Source organism: Asparagus officinalis, chromosome 4 (assembly GCF_001876935.1).
Source record: "Asparagus officinalis chromosome 4, Aspof.V1, whole genome shotgun sequence".
In the NCBI taxonomy this organism is placed as follows: Eukaryota; Viridiplantae; Streptophyta; class Magnoliopsida; order Asparagales; family Asparagaceae; genus Asparagus; species Asparagus officinalis.
The window spans coordinates 99,213,845-99,235,384 of NC_033797.1; the positions used below are offsets into that span (position 1 = coordinate 99,213,845).

General features: G+C 35.3%; 1 protein-coding gene across 1 annotated transcript; it reads left to right on the forward strand.

The window, feature by feature from the left end:
* LOC109836068 (anthranilate N-benzoyltransferase protein 1-like) lies at positions 2,953 to 6,349 on the forward strand. Its single transcript, XM_020403986.1, has 2 exons — positions 2,953 to 3,402; positions 4,619 to 6,349. Exons 1-2 carry the CDS (start codon positions 2,980 to 2,982, stop codon positions 5,543 to 5,545), a joined length of 1,350 nt encoding a protein of 449 aa, XP_020259575.1. The 5' UTR covers positions 2,953 to 2,979; the 3' UTR covers positions 5,546 to 6,349.

A 21,540-nucleotide genomic window follows, 5' to 3' on the forward strand; every position in this document is an offset into this window, starting at 1 on the left:
TCTCACATGATAAAATGTAGGGCATCCAAATACCTTGAGCTGGTCGTAGTCGTGTGCTGGCTTTTCCGACCACATCTCCATAGGGGTGTTCCCCTCAATCGCAGATGAAGGCCGTCTGTTAATGAGGTGGCTCGCATATGATAATGCCTCAGCCCAAAAGATCTTCTCCAAACCACTTTGCGACAATAAGCACCGAACCTTCTCTAGTAAAGACCGATTCATCATCTCTGTCACCCCATTTTGCTGTGGTATATGACTAACTGTGAAGTGCCTCTCTATGCCCTCGTCTCGACATAGCTGCTGAAATGGGTCAGAAGTATACTCACCACCGTTGTCGGATCGTAACGTCTTGATCTTTCTCCCAGTCTGTAGTTCCAATCTCTTCTTCCACTCTACAAATAAATCTAGAAATTCACTCTTCTTCGTCATAGTGTACACCCAACAACGCCTAGAATAGTCATCTACAAAAGTAACGAACCAATGTCGACCACCAAGTGATACAGTCTTGGTGGGACCCCAAACGTCTGTATGCACGTAGTCCAGGATGTCCCTTGTCCTATGGATGGCAGTCCCGAACATCACCTTTATCTTCTTGCCAAGTACGCAATGCTCACAGAACTCTATCTTTCCACTCTTGGCTCCCTTCAATAGCCCCTGCTTGCACAGCGCCTGCAGTGGCTTCTCACCTGTGTGCCCCAACCTATAGTGTCAAACCTGCTCATGTCCGTCTCTGAAATAACTAAAGCAACATGACCAACCTCGGTGCTCCCCTTTAGATAATATAAATTCCTACTGCGGACTCCCTTCATCACCACCAAAGATCCCTTAATAACCTTTGCTACAGCGTCCTCAAAGGTCACCTTGAATCCCTTCACCTCCAAAGCTCCAACTGAGATAAGATTCTTCTTCAGCTGAGGAATAAATCTCACCTCTTTCAACTCATGAACTACTTCATCGTACATCCGAATCCGCACGGTACCTATCCCACAAATATCACAGGATTGATCATTTCTCATGACTACAACACCCCCATCGAGTCTCTCAAACGATGCAAACCAATCTCGCCTAGGGGTCACATGATAAATAGCGCCAGAATCTAACATCTAATCTGATGCATCCAAAGGATTCTCCTCCGGAGTAATCAAGAGAGAAAAGCTCGAATCATCAGAATCATTGCCGCTAGCAACATTCATCTCATTGGCCTTCTGGCCCTTCTTTTTGCCATTCTCCTTCTCCTTAAGCTTCGGGCAATCTCTCTTCCAATGTCCATATTCCTTACAGAATGCACACTGGTTCTTAGCTAACTGGTGATGGCCTCTAGACTTTGACCTCCCTCTATTGCCACCTCTCGGATATGGGCTTCTACCTCTCGTCGACAAGGCCTCTCGTGAAGTACTAGCACGGAAAGTCTCATTGTCCTTCCTCCTCAAAACATAATTCGTCAAAGCGTTAGTAACTTCACTATAGCTGATAGAAAATCTTCCATTTAACAGAGTGAGCACGAAGGTATCATACTCCTCATCTAGTAAGGAGCCCAACAAAATAATCGCCTTGTACTCATCCGATATCTTCTCATCAACATTCGCCAAGTCCCCAACAAAATAATCGCCTTGTACTCATCCGATATCTTCTCATCAACATTCGCCAAGTCCGATAACAACTTAGTGTAGTTGTTCCCGATATCTTCTCATCAACATTCGCCAAGTCCGATAACAACTTAGTGTAGTTGTTCACATGAGCCGCTAGTGAGGTACCTTGGGACATCTGAAATCTAAACAATCTTCGCAACAAGTGCAATCAGTTCTCATCACTTTTCGTCAGATACTTATTGTTGAGAATCTCCCACATCTTCATTGCAGACGTCACTCCAATCACATCATACTTCAGCTCCTGTTCTAAATAGAACCTGATCACCCCACAAGCGTTCCTATTCATCTTTTCCATACCGCCTCTTCATATTTTGGTGGTCTCTCTTGGACCATGATGGTCTCCTCTAAATTCTGTGCATTGAGCGCATCCTGTACGTCGCTCATCCACAAACCAAAGTTGATTTTACCGTCATATTTTACTACGCTAATTTTAGTGTTCTAAAAACCAATTTGAACTGTACCCAATATATTCTTGCTGCTTTCTCCAACTTCTCCTCTCATACTCATAATCTCCAATTGCAAAGAAAGATCCAAATTTTAATAAAATTAAAAAGATACCCAACTGAACCCTAAATTGGATTCCAAATTGATCTCCTAACCACACAAGGAAAGCAAGACCACTATGTCACTCCTCAACGCTATCTCCATCGAAGTCTAGAACTCCAAGAACCAAGCTTCCAAACTGAATCTTCCTCCACCCAATGCCAAAACCCTAGATCTCAAATCTGGAACTCTGATACCAATTGTTGCCCGCCTTTGCGGAAGCGTGCTCGCACACTGAACGAGTCCGTAAGCACAGGAGAAGATAAACAAACCTAACTCTGGTACAATCCAACAAATATGACAAGCCAATCATAAACACAAATATTTTACGTGGTTTGGCAATTTGCCTACGTCCACGGGAGCAGCACAAATAATTTTTTATTTACCATAAGAAATTACAAATTAAGAGAGAAGATCTCAAGCTTGAGATCTTTCCAAACAATAACAGTGTTTTAAGTTAAAACACTGTTCAATCTCTCTTAAATAACTCAACTTCCCCAAATAAATATCACCAAACTCTTCTCCACAAATTAATGAGAAGAGGACAAATGGGGGACAAATGGGAGAGAGAAAACGCAGAAGGAAATTTTCCAACGCCGCTTCTTTTCATCTCCGCTCCCGCTCTGCTCGCTCTAATTCCGCTCTCCTCCAGATCGCGAAAGGGGTTTCCCTTTTATAGGGAAACCCTAGGGGCGAGCTCGAAGCCAGCTGGATTCAGACTCATGAAGCGCGTCTAGAGCTCGTATCATTTACAGAACCATCCTTCCACTGTTTCCATACCCACACAATGGCCAGTGAAAGGTGCCATGAGACATCAGTAGTTATCAGACACAGAGAGAGAATAAAAGCAACAGGAACTTCATTGCAGGAGCACAGGATGCCACTCTCCAATCTAGACTTCTTGCTGCCACCGGTAGACGTTGGGGTCTTCTTTGTCTATCGAAACCGTGAACATCAGTTGAGGTCATCATCAAAGTTCGACACTCTAAAGACATCATTGAGTGAAGCACTGGCAACCTATTATCCGCTTGCTGGTGTCATCACGGAGAACCTCAGAGGGGAGCCAGAGTTACTCTGCAACAATAGCGGGGTGGACTTTCTTGAAGCTTACTTTGAGCGAGGGATAGCTGAACTAGATCTATATAATCCTGAAGAATGCCTCGAAGGAAAGCTGGTGCCGCGAAAGGATGAAGGAGTGTTCTGCATCCAAGTAAGAACCTTTAAAACTTGTATGCTAGTGTGTGTAGTAAGTGGTTATTTTTTCTCGGATCATGGTTTCTCTCAAAAAAAATGGACACTCGTGCTTTTTAGGATGAGATAAGAGCTAAGTTGCACCATGTTGCTAACACAAGCCTAATGGGAGTTATCTAGTCCAAGTGAGATCACCACAAAGAGGAGTCATATTTAGCTCGACAATGGTGCAGGATTTCACACATCTACCCCATTTACAATAGTACAGCATAAATCCCTTTACAACTTCCACTAAACAACTAGAAATTTAATCTGAAGATAGGAACACCCTACTCGTCGTGCTAACCAGGGATCTAAATAGTTTGAACAAGAATCTAGTAGAAGAAATCCTAGAGGTTATATTTTGAACAATGCTTTAAGAAGCACCTGTGATAAAACCTTCTCAGTTCTGAGTTTATTTCACCAAGGTTTGAATAGCTATTTCAGTCAGGCATCCATGGGGCGCCGATTTTCAAACATAGGCTCAGTTGTATCTGGATTAACCTTATTGCAACTGACAACTCCAGACGAAAACAGGGTTTTAATGAATAGAGTAGTGACCTGGCCCAAGTTCAAGTCAAAAGAAAAGCAGAACATACTCAAGACCTGATCAATAGCAACCTTGAGTCACCAGTCAAACCTTGAGTCACCTCTCAATGGGACAACTTTTTTTTTTTCTTAAAACTTGATATTGTTGACAAATTATATAGTTTGTAACTCGTAATTTTACTTGAGCGTATCGTTATACAATCGGAACATCCACAACACATTGAAGCATATCAAGGTATAGGAGCTCACTTGAGTATATTTAGATAAAAGCAATCATATCTAAGGTTTCAGGCCCGTCTCTACATTTAGAAAAACATATATCCACCATCACAGCAAACGTTGAACATTGTGAATTCTCCGTCCTTCAAATATAAGACACAAATGTACATGGTATGAGCTCACACCACTTGTTCTGTTCTGCTTACATAAATACTAGCCGATGGTAACAGATCACTGCTTAAATTGCTTGATTCACATTTATCTTAATTTGAAAAAAAAAACCCAAATAACAGTGACAGAATCTACATGACCTCATTAATTCCAAGGTATCTTCAGCCCATAAATAAGCTTCTCAATTGAGGTAATGCCCGTACGAAATTGAATTTGATCAGATGCAACAGCTGTTAGTAACGCGCTCTGACCTGCAGGCCACAGAACTCAAATGCGGGGGTCTGGTGATCGCTTGTGTGTTTGACCACAGGATCGCTGATGCCTACTCTATCAACATGTTCTTACTTGGTTGGTCTCAGCTTGCCTGTTCTAAGCCGATCTCTATTATCCCATGCTTTTACTGTTTTCCTCATCAATTACATTATGCTAGCCTCTGCAATTCCTCTATTACCAATCTTTATGTCCCCGCCTCTTCACTCTCTCTATCAAATAATTGCAGCCTCACCAGCCGTATATACCATGTTTCTCTCGAACACATCAACCGCCTCCAAATTCTCTCTAAAGCCACCACCAAACTACAAGCCTTCAGTGCATTTCTCTGGCAAACAATCGCCAAGGGTATGAAATGCAACCCTGAAAATTTCTGCAAGATGGCTATTGTGGTTGACGGGCGGTCAAGACTTAATCATGACATGTCTACTTATTTTGGGAATTTACTAGGAGTAGTTTTTAGAAAGCACACAGCCAAAGATTTAAGCTCGATGAAATTAAGTGAGGTTGTGGGCATAGTCGAAGAAATGATAAAGGAAGGCACAAAGGAGGAACACTTTTTGGAGTTAGACAACATGATAGGCAAACAAAGTATAAAAGGAGTCCGATCAAGGATATACTCGGAAGAGGAAAGCGATGGAGCGGCATTTATAGTGTCATCAGGAAGAAAGTTTCCGATGTCAGAAGTAGATTTTGGATGGGGTCAGCCAAATTTTGGATCATATCACTTCGGCTGGGGTGGGAAAGTTGGCCATATTATGCCAATACCAAGCACTAGTTGTGAAGAGGAGTGGGTAGTTTGTGCAAGGCTAATGGAATGGCAGGTGGTGGCGCTGGAGACGTACGGTGAGGGTATATTTCGGTCTCTCACATCTGGCCATCTCATGCTGTTTAGTGACTCTGCTGAAGAATGAACATACCTGATGTCCAGTGCAAATCTAAAACTGTTTGTTTGTATGTCCATTAGATATCCTATTGATCCAAAATAAGCCGTTCGGGAGTTAGCGTCTTCTTATTCTGTATGATCAAACCAGCTTTAGTTTCTTCTTATTCTTGTATGATCAAACCAGCTTTTACATTTAGGCTTAAATGCTACCTAGCGTGTGGATCGATAACTTAAAATTCAAATGGCAATTGGGCATATAAAGATCAGATCTCGTGATATTCCAACACTTGTATATTCTCTGTTAGATCTGATACTTTTCTTTCTTTTCTTCAACATGTGGAGAGTTCTAACTTTGACTATAGAATTTGCGAAGTGCAAGAAGTCTTTAGTTTGGACCACTAACTGACAATGATGGGCCATTAGCTCTACAAATGAGTAAAACCAACGTGAAACGAGAGCGACAGAATCCTGTCTTATGATTGGGGACATGCCCCAGCTCAACAGAAGCAGAATGGCGAAACTAGGAACGCGGCACCCGGATGAAGAACAAGGAAATACACAGATACAGATAATTATGGAGTTGGCTCTCAAGCCTACATTCACGAGACAAGAGGAAATGGTTTCAATAGGATCAATATGACAGAAAATGGAGGATTTAAGGTAGTGTCTCTAACACTTGAAATCTGACCTTTTTGAAACCCCACAATAACAGACGTTTCCACCCTCTGGGAAACCATTGAGTATAACAAGTTTCACAAATGAATTCCCCAATATCCTACGTTCACATGAAGCAGACATATATTGCATTCAAGTTTTGTAAGTTTAAATTCTAGATGTCTATTTGGTATTCGTTCAAGTTTTGTAAGTTTACGGACTTCTCCAAAAAACCTGGAATTGTTTCTAGTATTCCTGTAATTTTTTAAGGTCTTCAGTTTTTTTTTTTTTCTTTTTTTTTTGAATTGAAGTTATCGGGTTCCTTGTAGGAATTTATACTGAATTATTGCATTTTAGTTAGTGTAAACGGAGGTTGGATTTTCGGTGCTTATTGCCTAGTTGTGTAAAAATCTATTAATTTTCCCAAGATATTACATGGGACAATTCTGAGCCCCAAATTTTGGCTAAATACTTACTTGGGAGAGATCTGTCCTAGCTTCATGAGACATTATTGTTCCTTGTTTTTGAAAATTACAGTTTTGCAACCTTAAGATTTAAAGGATACCCACAAGTGATGCCAGTATCATTACATTGTTTTTTTTCTTTTTAATGCATGCCCAAGTGGCATAAAAATGACACAATAAAATGAAAATCAATCATATGTAAAAGAAAAATTCTAATTATCAGCAAAGAAAGCAATATTCAGAGTAGCTTGAGGTTTGAGTAATCACAAAGCCAAGTGCCAAACTGCTAGAATTGATTTCTGTCTACCTTATATAATTCAGTGACTATAAATTTTAGCACCTCCATTTCTGTCCTTCATTGTCATCCCTTGCTGATTCTTGGAATAAAAAAATATTTTTAGAGAATTCAAAATAAATAACTAAACTTTTCAGCAGAAAAAAAATCACCGGATTGATGATTGAATTGCAGACAGACCGCGCCGTCTAGTCTCTAGAGCTTCTAAAATGAGTTGTTAGCTGGAGTACTATCTCACTTCTCCTTCTCTTGGCATTGGGGAAAAAACATATGAAAATTGTGTCAAATAATTGATTTTTAATCAAATAAAAAGAGGCACGAAATGTTTAAAATAAAAAGTCTTTGGATTGGAAACAATATCATCCTTTGTGCATGCTATGCCTCAATTGAAAAATGAAGGAGGAGGGCGCTAAGCTGCCTCACGACTTTCATTAAGGAAGCTTGTAACAAAAGAAAGGAAATAGAAGAGATTTGAAAGAAAAATGAAGAGCTAAGAATAGAAAGGTTAATTATTAATTACTATAGGTGGCACGAATCTTTGTGTGAGGAATTAATTAAAACAGAACAATTGATTTGAACAACATGACACTAATTACTAGAGGTGACAATAGAGTAATCACATTGACTACTAACCATGAATGTGAAGAGAGGTTAACGTAAACCTGCCCAGTGCTCCATCTTGTCATGGGTCTGCCCCAATATAGGAGCCTATTTTAGTAAAGTTTTGTTAATAATGAAATAATATTTCGAGTCGGAAAATAAACCTAAGGAAAAATAAGCTTCATCCAGTCCAATAACAATACATTCTTAATAATTCTATGAGTTAGAACTTCATCATAATTACGTACGAAACTGTCTAATTTTGATAATAAATTAATATGACCTGTAAGCATAATTATGAGAATTCATCATCAACTTTAGTTATAAACATAGTTATTCTTAAAAGCCCTTATTAGTATTGAGTATGTATCTATGCATCAATATATGTTTGCCACTAATAAGTGATAGTATGTATACATATGTGCGTATATAATGTATGCATGTATTTCTGAGGGAAATTTCAAAAGAAATGCTTTAACATAGCAACACATTGTTATAATAGTACTAGTATAATGCACGTGCTTTGCACGTGAATGTACATGCTTTAATTTTTAAATTTCTTAATGAATAGTTAAACTATGTGTTAGTAAATAAAATTGTACAATAAAATTTCTTAAAAGGAAATGCAAGAATTAATTACTATTGTGTGGTTATTGTAATTGAATGTTTTTTTAAAATGATTCGCCTAGTTGTAACCTCTTTTTAAATAAGTCCCCCAAATCTAATATTGTTCTTAAATAAAATTGTTAATTTTATAAGTTCTATTAAATATGCCCCTACAACTTAAAAGTTGTTAACTTAATTCTAAATTAATTAAGCTACATTAATCTTGCTAGCTTTTTCCTGATGTTCCCTACATAGTTACATTTAATATATGTAACATTTTACAGTAGTTACTTCTCATTATAATTATTTAATAGGGTAAAATTACACTAAACTCTTATGAACTTTCAGCCCTTATAAACTTTTAAAAGCACACTAAACCCCTCATGACTTTTCTGTTTTAAAGAAAACCCTCAATAAATCTTTAAATTTTGCAGATAACCCCTATAAATTAGAACCAAAAATGGCATAATAAGGTATTTTGAAAGTTATTGGGGGTTTAGTGTAATTTATCTAAAAGATATTCGGAGCTTTCTACAAAAGATACGTGTTAGATCCTTTGTTTTGATGATGATTTACAAACACCATTATTGGTGCTAATTGTTTATTAAGCTATATTGTAGATCACATATCATTAGCACCTTATATGGAGGATTTGATGGAAAATGAGCTATAACGACAATATCTAAGGAGGTGGAGGCAAAGTGTTGAAACAATACTTTCAAGAGCACCATATGCATAGCTTCATCTACTCAAGAGCAAATATCAAGACTCGGGTTATGTATTTCTATGTGAGGGATATTTACTATTTTATTTTTCTCTCTAGTACTTAATGTAGGCAAGTAGTTTGTTGATTACATTTGAAGCTCATGGGATAACACACTTGCACACTTTCAAAACTCGTATTTTGATACTTTTGCTAAAATAATAATTTTTACAAATACGAAGACCTTTTCACAAAATTCCTTTTCAAGCAAGTTTGTCAAAATATTTATAAACTATTTCCAGAGTTTCACATTTTTTAGAATTTATTTACTATTTTTAAAGCCTGTTGAAACTCACTTTCAAAATCTAAACGGGCTGAATATCTGTTATCAGTCGACTGACCAATCGACTGATGACATCAGTTGACTGGTAAGTCGACTAATCAAAGTGCCTAGAATCATCAAAAAAAATATGTTTTGTTTCGGCCGACTGACCAATTGACTGATGGTTTGTCAGTCGACTGAAAGTGATCGTCAGTCGATTGATGAGCCGGTATTTGAATACAACGTTCAGCTCATCAGTCGATTGATGCTTCCCGTCAGTCGACTAATAGCAGTCTAATGACTAGTTTTTATACAAAATCGGTTTATCGGTTTTTTAGGGATTTTTGCTGATTCTTTGGGGTTTTGGTGTTGTCTTTTCTCCCTATAAATACCCAACAACCCCAACTACTTTAGTAACTAAGCTTTCATTACAAATCTCTTATGTTTGAGTTTATTGTTTTCAAAGAGATTCAACTTTCATTTGCTTTCACTATTTCAAAGCCCACATCCCAAGCTTCAATTACAATATCCTCTCTTGCCATAGGGCTAATGCAAAGAGAGAGCTTTTCTTCGATTTACTATTGTTGTGAGTTTGATCTTGTGAAGATCTCCTGTGTGGTTGTGAGATCTCGATGGAGATCGTTGTGTAGAAGAAGTTCCAGCTTCCAAACCGAATGTGTAGTGGATTTCTCCTCGAGAGTGGGGAGCGGGGATGTAGGTTAGCGGACCGAACCTTGTGAACATACCGCGTGTCATCAATTGGCTAACTATCCCTATCCTTACTCTCTTTTATTATCATTGCAATTCATATTTGTGTGTGGCTTGTCGGAATATCTTTTAATTATATATTATTTATCCATAAACCCTATTCACTCCCCCCCCCCCCCCCCCTCTCTAGGGCCTTTCAATTGGTATCAGAGAAAGATCTCTACTGTTGTTAGGCTTAAACCCCTTAAAGAAAATATCATTATGGAGACTTCTATGAATATGCATATGCTAGAAGGACAATCAACCACTAGGCCACCCCTCTTCACCGGTAGCAACTTTGCCAATTAGAAAGCTAAGATGAGAATTTATTTACAATGCATTGACCTTGATATCCTAGACATTATGGAGAAAAAATATATTAAGAAGCTTAGTAGTGAAATGACTGAGGATGAGAGGAACTTAGCTAACCTTAATATTAAGACCATAAATGCACTAATTTTTGGTCTTACTCCCAATGAATATAAGAGAGTTTCTACATGTGCAACCGCACACGAAATTTGGGAGAAGTTATGCATTACCCATGAGGGAACCCCCCAAGTGAAGGAGTCTAAGATTAGTGGACTAATGCATGATTATGAACTATTTAAAATGCTTCCAAGTGAATCTATTGACTCTATGTTTTCTCGGTTCACTAATATTATAAATGAATTGCATGGTCTTGATAAGGTCTTGGAGAATGAAGAGATGTGCTACAAAATTCTTCGCTCTTTGACGCCAGCTTGGGAACCTAAAGCTACGGCCATCGAAGAAACACATGATCTATCTACTCTCACTCTTGATGGACTTATTGGCAAGCTCAAGGTCCATGAGAAGAAGGTTAAGGAGAAGGAAGAAGCACCCCCAAAGGCAACCGAGCAGCCACTCCAAAAATCAAAGTCCATAGCTCTCAAGAGAGCAATTGACGATTCATCCTCCTCGGACAGTGAAGATGAAGTCTCTAAAGAAGTGGCACACCTCTTTAGAAGGATATCAAGACTAATCAAAATGAACAAAAATTTCAAAAATCGATCTAACAATAAATTTTCTTCTCGTATAGGTAAATGCTTTGAATGCAACAAACCGGGACACTTAGACAAGGATTGTCCCAAGCTTAAGGAGAAGTATTTGAAATACAAGAAGAAGAAGGCTATGTATGCTGGTTGGGATGAGTCCGAACCAAGTGATTCGGATAGTGATGATAAGAGCGTCGATATTAGCTCTTTTATGACGGAACATTTATTTCATGGCTCATGAAGATGAGGTACAATCCGAAACCAAAAATGAATCTCTTATATGAAATGTGAATTAGAAGCGGCTTTAGAAGAATTAAATTTTGAATTTAAAAAATTAGCAAAAGAATATTCTTCATTCAAAAAATTACATGTTTCTTGTGATTCTAAGTTTGAGCAACTACAATCTTCTCTTGCTCTAAAAGATGAAATGATAGAAGATCTAGATTATGAAAACAAATAACTAAGATCTAAAGTTGAGAGATTAGAAATTAAAAATAATAGAATTAAATCTAATCATGCTTACTCTAGTCATCATCGTGGTGATAGAAAATTGTATCAATCTCATGCTCCTACATACAAGAAAAAGTTTTTGTGCACATGTTGTATGAAATATGGTCATATTTCTACTCATTGTAGGATTAAAAATAACATTGATCATTATGAGTTAATGTGGATACCCAAGGGTACCAAAAATACTAACACTCAAGGACCCAAAGCTTGGGTACCTAAAAGTTCTACAACTTGTTTGTATGTAGGGAACGTCTCGCACAAGACGTAAGGAGTTGTGGTACCTTGATAGTGGTTGCTCTCATCACATGATGGGAAATAAAGAATTATTTATAACCCTATCAAGGATTGAAGGAGGCAATGCCTCCTTTGGTGATGGAGAGAAAGGTAAAATCATAGGAATTGGTACTATTGGTAAGATACATTCTCCTATAATTGAAGATGTATATTTTGTTAAAGGTTTAAACCATAATTTTCTTAGTATTAGTCAATTAAGTAATAAAGGCTTTGACATCATTTTTAAATCGGATAAATGTATTGTTAGTAGAAATGGTAAAATCATTTTTGTGGCTTTTTGAAGATTTAATGTTTATATTTTTAAGATGAACGAGCTCTTAGATCAAGATGTAAAGTGCCTTGCCACGGTAGATGAGGATCCTTGGATTTTGCACAAGAGACTTGGACATGCTAACATGAAGCTTATATCTAAGCTATCCAAGAAGAATTTAGTAAGAGGACTTGGACATGCTAACATGAAGCTTATATCTAAGCTATCCAAGAAGAATTTAGTAAGAGGGTTACCAAATCTATCTTATATTAAGGATTCTACTTGTGAGGAATGTGCCAAGGGTAAACAAACTAAAACTTTCTTCAAATCCATAAATGAGATATCCACTTCTAAACCTTTACAATTATCGCATCTTGATCTCTTTGGACCCATGTGTGTTGCCTCTCTAGGAGGCAAACACTATGTTTTTGTTATTTTTGATGATTTCTCTCGTTTTACATGGATAATTTTTCTTGCTAATAAAGATAAATATTTTGAAGGGTTTTCTCATTTTGTAAAAAGAATTAAAAATAAAAAATATTTAAAAGTTGTTAAAATTAGAAGAGATCATGGTGGAGAATTTCAAAACAAATTCTTTAATGATTTTTGTGTTCATCGTGGTATAACACATGTGTTTCCGCTCCTAGAATACCCCAACAAAATGGCGTTGTTGAACGAAAAAATAGAACCATACAAGAGATGGCATGCACAATGATAAACTCTTATGATTTGCCAAAATATTTTTGGGGGAAATCGTTAATACGGCTTGCCACATTTTAAATCGTGTTTTGATTAGACCTTCTTTTAAGAAAACTCCTTATGAACTCTTTTTTGACAAAACTCCACATCAAAAAGTTTCTGTTTTGTCTCGGTCGACTGATCAGTCAACTGACCAGTCGACTGACAATTTGTCAATCGACTGAAAGTGATCGTCAGTCGACTGATGAGCTGGTATTTGAATACAACGTTCAGCTCATCAGTCGACTGATGCTTCCCGTTAGTCGACTGATAGCAGTCTAACGACTAGTTTTTGTACAGAATCTGTTTCTCGGTTTTGGGGGGATTTTTACTGATTCTTTAGGGTTTTGGTGTTGTCTTCTCTCCCTATAAATACCCGACAACCCCAACTACTTCAGTAACTAAGCTTTCATTACAAATCTCTTATGTTTGAGTTTATTGTTTTCAAAGAGCTTCAACTTTCATTTGCTTTCACTATTTCAAAACAAATCTCTTATGTTTGAGTTTATTGTTTTCAAAGAGCTTCAACTTTCATTTGCTTTCACTATTTCAAAGCCCACATCCCTTTATTGTTTTCAAAGAGCTTCAACTTTCATTTGCTTTCACTATTTCAAAGCCCACATCCCAAGCTTCAACTGCAATATCCTCTCTTGCCATAGGGCTACTGCAAAGAGAGAGTTTTTCTTCGATTTACTACTGTTGTGAATTTGATCTTGTGAAGATCTACTGTTTGGTTGTGGGATCTCGGTGGAGATCGTTGTGTAGAAGAAGTTTCGGCTTCCAAACTGGGTATGTAGTGGATTTCTCCTCGAGAATCGAGAGCAGAGACGTGGGTCAACGGACCGAACCTCGTGAACATACCGCGTGTCATCAATTGGCTAACTATCTATATCCCTACTTTTTTTTATTGTCATTGCAATTCATATTTGTGTGTGGTTTATTAGAATATCTTTTAATTGCATATTATTTGTCCATAAACCCTATTCACCCCCCCCTAGGGCCTTTCAATATGTACTAGGGTTTAGTGTAATTTTGAAAGTTTATAGGGTTCATTTACCGTGAAATGCTAAAAGGTCATGGGTCTTTAATATAATATACCTTATTTAATATTATAATTCTTAGTTCAAGTAATACTATTAAAATAATTATACTATCTTTATACTATAAAATATTTGTCTACTTCAATTTCTTTAAATATGCACTTAAATAATTTAGTACTATAAATATTTTATAATTTTTTATTATACTATTATTAATAATTAATAGTACTATTATTAATACTAAATAAATTTTTTGAAAGGATAGTTTTCAATCCTTAACAAGTATAGATTATTCAATATCATGTAATAATCTTTGAGCAAATAATGGAAAAATAATATTAAATATTTATTCTATTTATTTTATTGCTCATTGAATTATAGTATAATTCTTAGTAGTAATTAGTAATATATTATTCTATTTATACTATTATTTTAATTATTTTATTATAATTCATAAATAATTATTATATTATTTATTTAATTGATTACTACAAACAATTGTGCATACTTATTTTATAAATTATTTATGATATTATTTTTAAACAATTAATAGTTATAATGTTGTTGATAATTATAATTATTTAGGAAGGCGAGGAGGTGCATAATTAATAAGAGGTTACATTTATTTAATGATAGATTTATTAGAGACAATGGAATAGTTAGAATTTATCAAAAATTAAGAGCGAAAAAACAAAATTAAAAGTTTTAACACCCTAAGCCTCTTTTATAGCAGTATAGATATTTTAGATTTTGTTCAGATTTCTAAAAAAATTATTTTCTTTTAGATTTTTCTTATAAAAATTACAAAAAATTAAAATATATATAAAAAATTTGCGATACAACATGTTATTTTCTTTGATGGGTTTAGATTTTGAGGATTTAGACATGATGAGCCTTAGTTTTGAGAAAATTTTCCTTGATGAGCTGAAGTTGTTATAAGAGTTAGGACAACTTTTCGATCATGTGGAACTTGAGTCCTAATCTGAACCTGAATTTTTGGCTGAGTAGCATCAGAGCATGATATTTATTTGAGTCCTTTCCAACTCAAGACAAAAAGCAAAATAAGTTTTATTTGATAGGTAACCCTTCCTCAACCTGCCATCAAATGTTGTAGAAATTATCATTAGTAGACTTTTGTACATGCTTGACACGTAAACCCGTAAAGAATGCCACAAAATACGTCAAGAATGTGTATCCTTGACGACTTCTCGTTAAGGATATGTCATCAGTAAAAGTCATATTAGGGTTGAAATATCCCTGACGGGGTACCGTCAGTAATAGGTATTACTAACGACAATATCCCTGACAGCATCCGCCATCAGTATTGTTCAATCATCGTTGACGGTAGTGCTATCAGTGATGTTATAACATCCTTGATGGGGCTGTTGAGGATGGTCTTTTTAAGGTCGTTGTCATCAATGATGTAGTAACATCCTTGACGGGAATGCCATCAAATATGATCATCCCTGTTGGTAGTGTCGTCAGGAATGTAGATAACATCCTTGACGGTGTCGCCGTTAAGGAGATCATCGTTGACAGAAACTTCGTCAAGGATGTTATCTACATTCCTAACAGCGCTGCCGTCAAGGATGTATATAATCAGCAAAAAAAATATCACTACGATTGTCTATTCCCTATACATATTATTGATAACAGCATAAAATTTAAAATTCCCTGCACATATCCATACTTAATATCTCGCATATATCTAAGAGTACATACACAATACATTTAAATTTTCCACAATCCAAAAACAAGCCTAAATTTCACAAATTCTCCCTAGTTAACAAACTACACATACAATATGATAAAAGTATACAAATAAGATATAATCTCACGTACAAAAATTTTCATGATACATAAAAATAAAAGTCACTACTTGAGGTCATCGAAATCATGTAATGTCATCAATAAACAAGCTAAAGTCTACAAAAGATCCACAACCATACCCACAAACATCTCACAATTCCAATAAACAAGAGTTTAGGATATAAAATATACAAACATCTCATAATCTCCCATACAGGGATGTCCAAGGTACAAAAAAACTCACTCATTCAAGTCATCTACTCCATGCATGTCATTATACATGTTGTTACCGGCGGCTCCATCCCTATGACTCTTGCTTTCAATGATTTCATCTTCATTCTACTGCAAAACAAATTTATTTTAGAATCACGTATTTAGTGTTGTGTGTATAATCATGTGTTATGTATATAAGCAAGAATATTTGCCTACTACTTTATCCACTACAGGTAAATACCTTTTGAGAGGCCAAAAAATTCATAATGGATGTTTGTAGCTGAGTAGGAATCTAATGCCTACAAGATTTCATGATTTTAGTGGAAACCATCGCAAAAGTAGCAGAACGGTGGAGGCCACTTGCATGCGCTCGTCCCGAATATCCTCCCACAACTCCTTGGCAATCTGACCATCCAAAAAATTCATCACTAATGAACAAGTTTGATCACCTGCTGAGAGTAATCCTCCTACGACATGTAAAAGGGTACCCCTGAGGGCATCACCGATGGCGTTGAGGTTGTCAAAAGCTGGAATGGTGTAGACAACCTCTGAGCTCCCACTATCGTCAACCTGGTTCTTCCCTTTTTGGGAACTCCATGACTCACGTTGTAATTCTCCTCTCTAGTCAAGAACTCTTGGTTCTTTGCAACAGCCTCGGCGTATGTGTTTTCTAATATTCCTAAGAGACAAAAAAGTTTAAAATAAGAATTAGCATTTCAATAAAAAGGATAATGTAAACAATGCATATATAATTAAAACCCATTCTATACCACTAATTTACTACTTTATTGAGGCTTGGTACTGGGATTTTTTATTAAAGGAATATTACGCTTCAAGAATGGCATTAAATATAGAAAATACTTGTTTTCATTGAGGCATGGTACTGGAGTTTATTTTAGTTTGAGTAACCATTAAGATATGGATGTCCTAGTGCTTTAAATTATTCATTCATTTTAATTGTGATGCGGATCTATTCACAGTAACAGTAATAGCCAGTGTAATTCATTCCGGAGAGTGTGGAAGTAAAGAGACTTAGATGTACTAAGAAAATCAGGAGAGAAGGCTACTAAATTTACTCAAATTAATATCCTCAATAGTCTATATGACTAATATACCCCTCTATTTAGCAAACTTCAAGCTGGAAATCGCGAGGTCGTCTAATCATATTTGCATGTGGTTACAAAAAATGGATGGAATAAATGTCCATTCAGACAAATTTCCCAAGAGCTTATTGTTAAAAGCAACTAGGAAGTCATATACAATTAAAATTCATTCATAAAATTAAATTACATGCGTATTTTAAGCTAGTTGTAGCTTTTTCTTCTTCTCATCAGTGCTATCATATCCCTTCATAAAGTAAACCATAGTCATCTTATACAGTTCGGGGAGCAGGAAAAAGGGGGCATTCTGAGATTTAGAAATTTGTTTATTAGTTTTATTTTCAAATAAATTATAATTAAATAGAATATATATAAAAGACTAAAATAGTTTATACCATCGTCCTACAAAATTGATCATCAATCTGTGCAAATGAAGTAGTCCACATATGGTGATCATACTCTTTCTTACATTGGTGTAGTTGTCTTCTCTCATACTTTTTCTTCAAAAAGAACAAAGAGAATTTTAGTATAATGTATAATGTACAACGAAATGTACCACTATATTATGATAAGTGCTACAATTGACTACTCCAATATTGTATTGCAAACTTCAGGCCATAACAGAACAGTCACATCTGAAGCAGAGAAAATATCAAAGTACATACTTAGATTGGAGTTGAAGTGTTAACAGCATGAAACTTAAACTTAACGTACTCTTTGTTCTTATTTTCTTTCACATCTATGTTCATACTTCATGTAATTTTACCTAAGCTAGAAAGGGGAATTGAATCAAAGTCTCAGTGCAAGCTTTATTTGCTCAACTTCTTAAGTGAAGTTTTCGTAGGCTTATTTGCTAGGTAAGTATTTGTTAGTAAAAATTTGAGAGGGTTATGTTGCATATACTCAAGGTAAGGTTGCTTCTAACCAAATGATTTTCATTTTGTACCCCAAAATATAATTTGTTAGTGAAAATATTTAAATAACTATAGATCAATATTTACCAGTCCTCCTCCTGGCCCTATAATACTATAAGTGCAGCTAAATGATCTGGGCCAATCCTAGAATTTTATTTGTAGATCCTCTCTTAGTTCTCATTATAAATTAGAATGCATTTCCTTTTTATCTCGTGTCTCCATTCCTGAAGAGCATGTTTGAACCTTCCCATGTATCTAAACCAAAAATCCCGCCCTATGTGATTGTCTTCGATGTTGAAATATCTCTAAAGATTGACATATAGATAAGTAGGGTTAATTGACTAGAAAAGTAAAATAAATGAGAAATAGTAGTTTACTTTACCCAACAATCTTGATATATAGTCTCCAAGACATGAAAGGGCTGCCTTAGCCTAGAAAAATGGATTAAAACAATCACTCCTCTATACCAAATATCCAAGATATGGACTAAAGTCATTGGTACATTGCCCGGTTGGAAGCCTGCTACTTCCCCACCTTAGAATTGCACGAAAGCCATCCGGTGGTAATTTTTTTAAGCTCACTTCCCTTGCATCTTTTTTTCTTGAAAGCTTTATTTCTTACAATAATGGAAAAGTATTTGTTATGTAATATAATACTAGAAAAGCATTTAATATATCTTTAATAACTTAAAAATACAAAATTATAAGTTAATTTACAAGAAAGGGGATTTAATAAGTTTATTAGCATGTATAAGTTAATAAATAATTAAATTTACCAAATCTTTGTTTGATTTCAGCATCGGCATCGGCTAGTATATCATCAATCTATGACTTTCAATCATCCAACCATTATTTTGCCATTTATATTTCTCCATTTGCTTGAGTCTATACCCTTCTGTATTTATGGTAAAGTCCCATGTTCAATCCTAAGAATGTATTTGAAGCACTAGAGGTTCTGTAAGTGGTGGTATGGGCAATGGCTCATCCTTGCTTTCACTTAAAGAAATAAAGAAAATATGTATTTTATTTGCATATATCATGAATAATATATACTTAAACTAAGTTATACCTCTAATCTCTAAAGATGATGTTGGCTCTTCCTTGGAGGGTTGGTCATCACCGGGGCTCAAAAATAGCCTCCTACTCAAGCATTTAGACATCTGCAAGTTGAATAAATATGCAAAACAATATATTATATATTTATATACATTTTATATTGGCCAAAATAAAAATCAGATACATTATTGTGATATTAAAGTTTTCATTTCGTAGTAAGCCTTTAGGCATTTGCATGTTGTTATTTAATATGCAAAACAAAATATTATATATTTATATGCAATTTATATTGTCCAAAAGAAAAATAAGATACATTATAGTGATATTAGAGTTTTTATTTCACAATTTGCAAATCTAAAAAAAAAGGTTATATGATGACCCTACCACATCCAACTAATTTTTAGCCGCTATTAATGTTTGTGATAATGTTTGAAATGTTAGTCTGGGTCATTGGAGCATTCGTATCAAACACTATATTATGAGGGTAGGAGAATTCATCAACCGATGCATTTGGCTCATTGAAATTGTTTATATAGCTCTCATCACCATCTTCATTGGTAGAAGATTGAACATAAGCTCTAGGATCCTTGTATAAGATAACTCACTCGTCTTTAACTGTAGGATCTTTCACATAGAGACATTGTCTCATTTGGGATGCAAAATAAGCTTTTCATCACTATCTATTTCTTTGTCAAGATTGATAATTGTAAATCCAAAAGAATCCTTTTGATTCTTTGCAAAACACCAATGAATCATAAACATCATGTATTTATGTTCATTTGGACCATCATAGTCATAGAATATCTCCACCACATCTTCCAACTATCCATAATATATTATGTTATTTTTAACTGGATGATCTCTTTTGTTTGAGAAATATTCTTGTAAGAATGTAGCCATGACACAACTATTCTGGGTGACCTTCGTATCATTAACCTCCACCATTGAAATTTGTGCTCGTTAATACAATATCCATCATATTGGTTTACATGATTGTAAGGGCATCTCCAACCATACCCTCCAAATTGCACCCTCCAAATTGAAATATTCTAGGAATATTTCAATTTGGAGGGTGAAATTTGGAGGGTTGCTCCAACCCACACTCTCCAAATGTTTTTCTTTTTATTTTTTATCAAAAATCCATATAAATTAAATAATGTTGGATATAGTTTACGTTAATAATTTTATTGTTAATAATTTATTTGGGAAAAAATTTATAACATTATAAAGGTGTCGATGAGAGTTTTAAAATGAACCCAATATTAATACTGCAATACAACATATTAAAAAAGAATATCTCAACATATTAAAAAAATTTATAACACTATAAAGGTGTCGATGAGAGCTTTAAAATAGATCCCCGTATTTAAAATTTTATGTCTGATACTTATTTATTTAATTTAAAAATTAATAATTTTATAATAATACTAAAATAAATTAATCTTAGTTTTATTTTAAAGATCTCAACGAGCCCTTTCCAAATATATAATGATTTCAAATATTAGATTAATAATTTTTTAACTATATTTATTTAAAATTAAACATCTAATTTAAATTACTAAGAAGGATGGCAAAATGGTAATTTTTAATAAATCAAATAGTTAAAATGGTAAAATTGTAATTAATAAACCATGAATAGTATTATGGAGAGACCCTCCATTTTTTCTCCTCACCCTCCAAATTTGGAGGGTCAAATTTGGAGATCTCCAAATTTGAAGAGTGGTTGGAGAGGTTCCACTCTCCAAATTTGGAGATTTTGGAGATATAGAGGCCGGTTGGAGATGGTCTAAGGATGTTATGCGTGAACCTTTACTTCTTCTGGTATTTGGTTATTAAGGACAAGTTGTTCTTGGATCTAAAAATAAACATTAATGAATCTGTTAAATTAATAATTATTAAGTTTTTAGTGAAAAATATAAATATTGCTAAATTTAACAATACTTACTTCATTCTTCACCTAAAGAGGGAATTCCTTCATATGTTTTTCTTTAATGTCATGTGTTGTCGTACTATTGATAATTTCATTCTTTAGTTTTTCCCGATGTTGCCTATAAATGCAACTAAGAAGTTATTATTGTAAAATTAAAAATAACTAGTTAAATGGTATTCAAACTTTTATGTGGTATTTTACCTTCGGTACTATAGGCGTCTAAAAATACCTATAGGTGTCTGAATACAGCTCGAGACGAAGAAAAGACGATGAACGTCATTATCTAAGTCGGAGAGGATTATTTGAGTCAAAGAGGATCATCCAAAGATGGAAAGAAGCTAACAAGCACACGAAATGAATCAGCGAAGCGTACGAGTCAACCAAACAACAAGATACACAAAACAGCGGAAAATACAAGTCCGGAAGACCAAAAAATGGCTAAGTCTGGAACTGTCTCGTACAGCCGCGGGACACCAACTGGTATCTCGTGCAGCCATGGGACACCAATTGTTGTCCCATGCCCACGTGGGTCACCAGTGTCTATCCCGCTCGTCGGTATCCAAAAACACGTTTTGATGGGTTTTTTTCAAGATTTCTTCATTCCTAAGCTTCCAAACTGACTTGATATCATATCTAAGAGTGGTTAGACCATTGTCAACAGAAGATAGGGCCAAATCATTCATTCTTATCTAAATACCTCACATCCGAAGTCCTATAAATACAAGCCTAGGGACTCGTTTCTTTAGATCTGGAATTTTTATCAAGA

What these genes read in the sequence shown, in the direction of transcription:
- LOC109836068 (XM_020403986.1), top strand. Translation starts at nt 2,980, where the DNA reads ATGGCCAGTGAAAGGTGCCATGAGACATCAGTAGTTATCAGACACAGA. An exon ending in AAGGAGTGTTCTGCATCCAA is followed by an intron (nt 3,403 to 4,618) that starts GTAAGAACCTTT and finishes TCTGACCTGCAG; the next exon opens with GCCACAGAACTCAAATGCGG.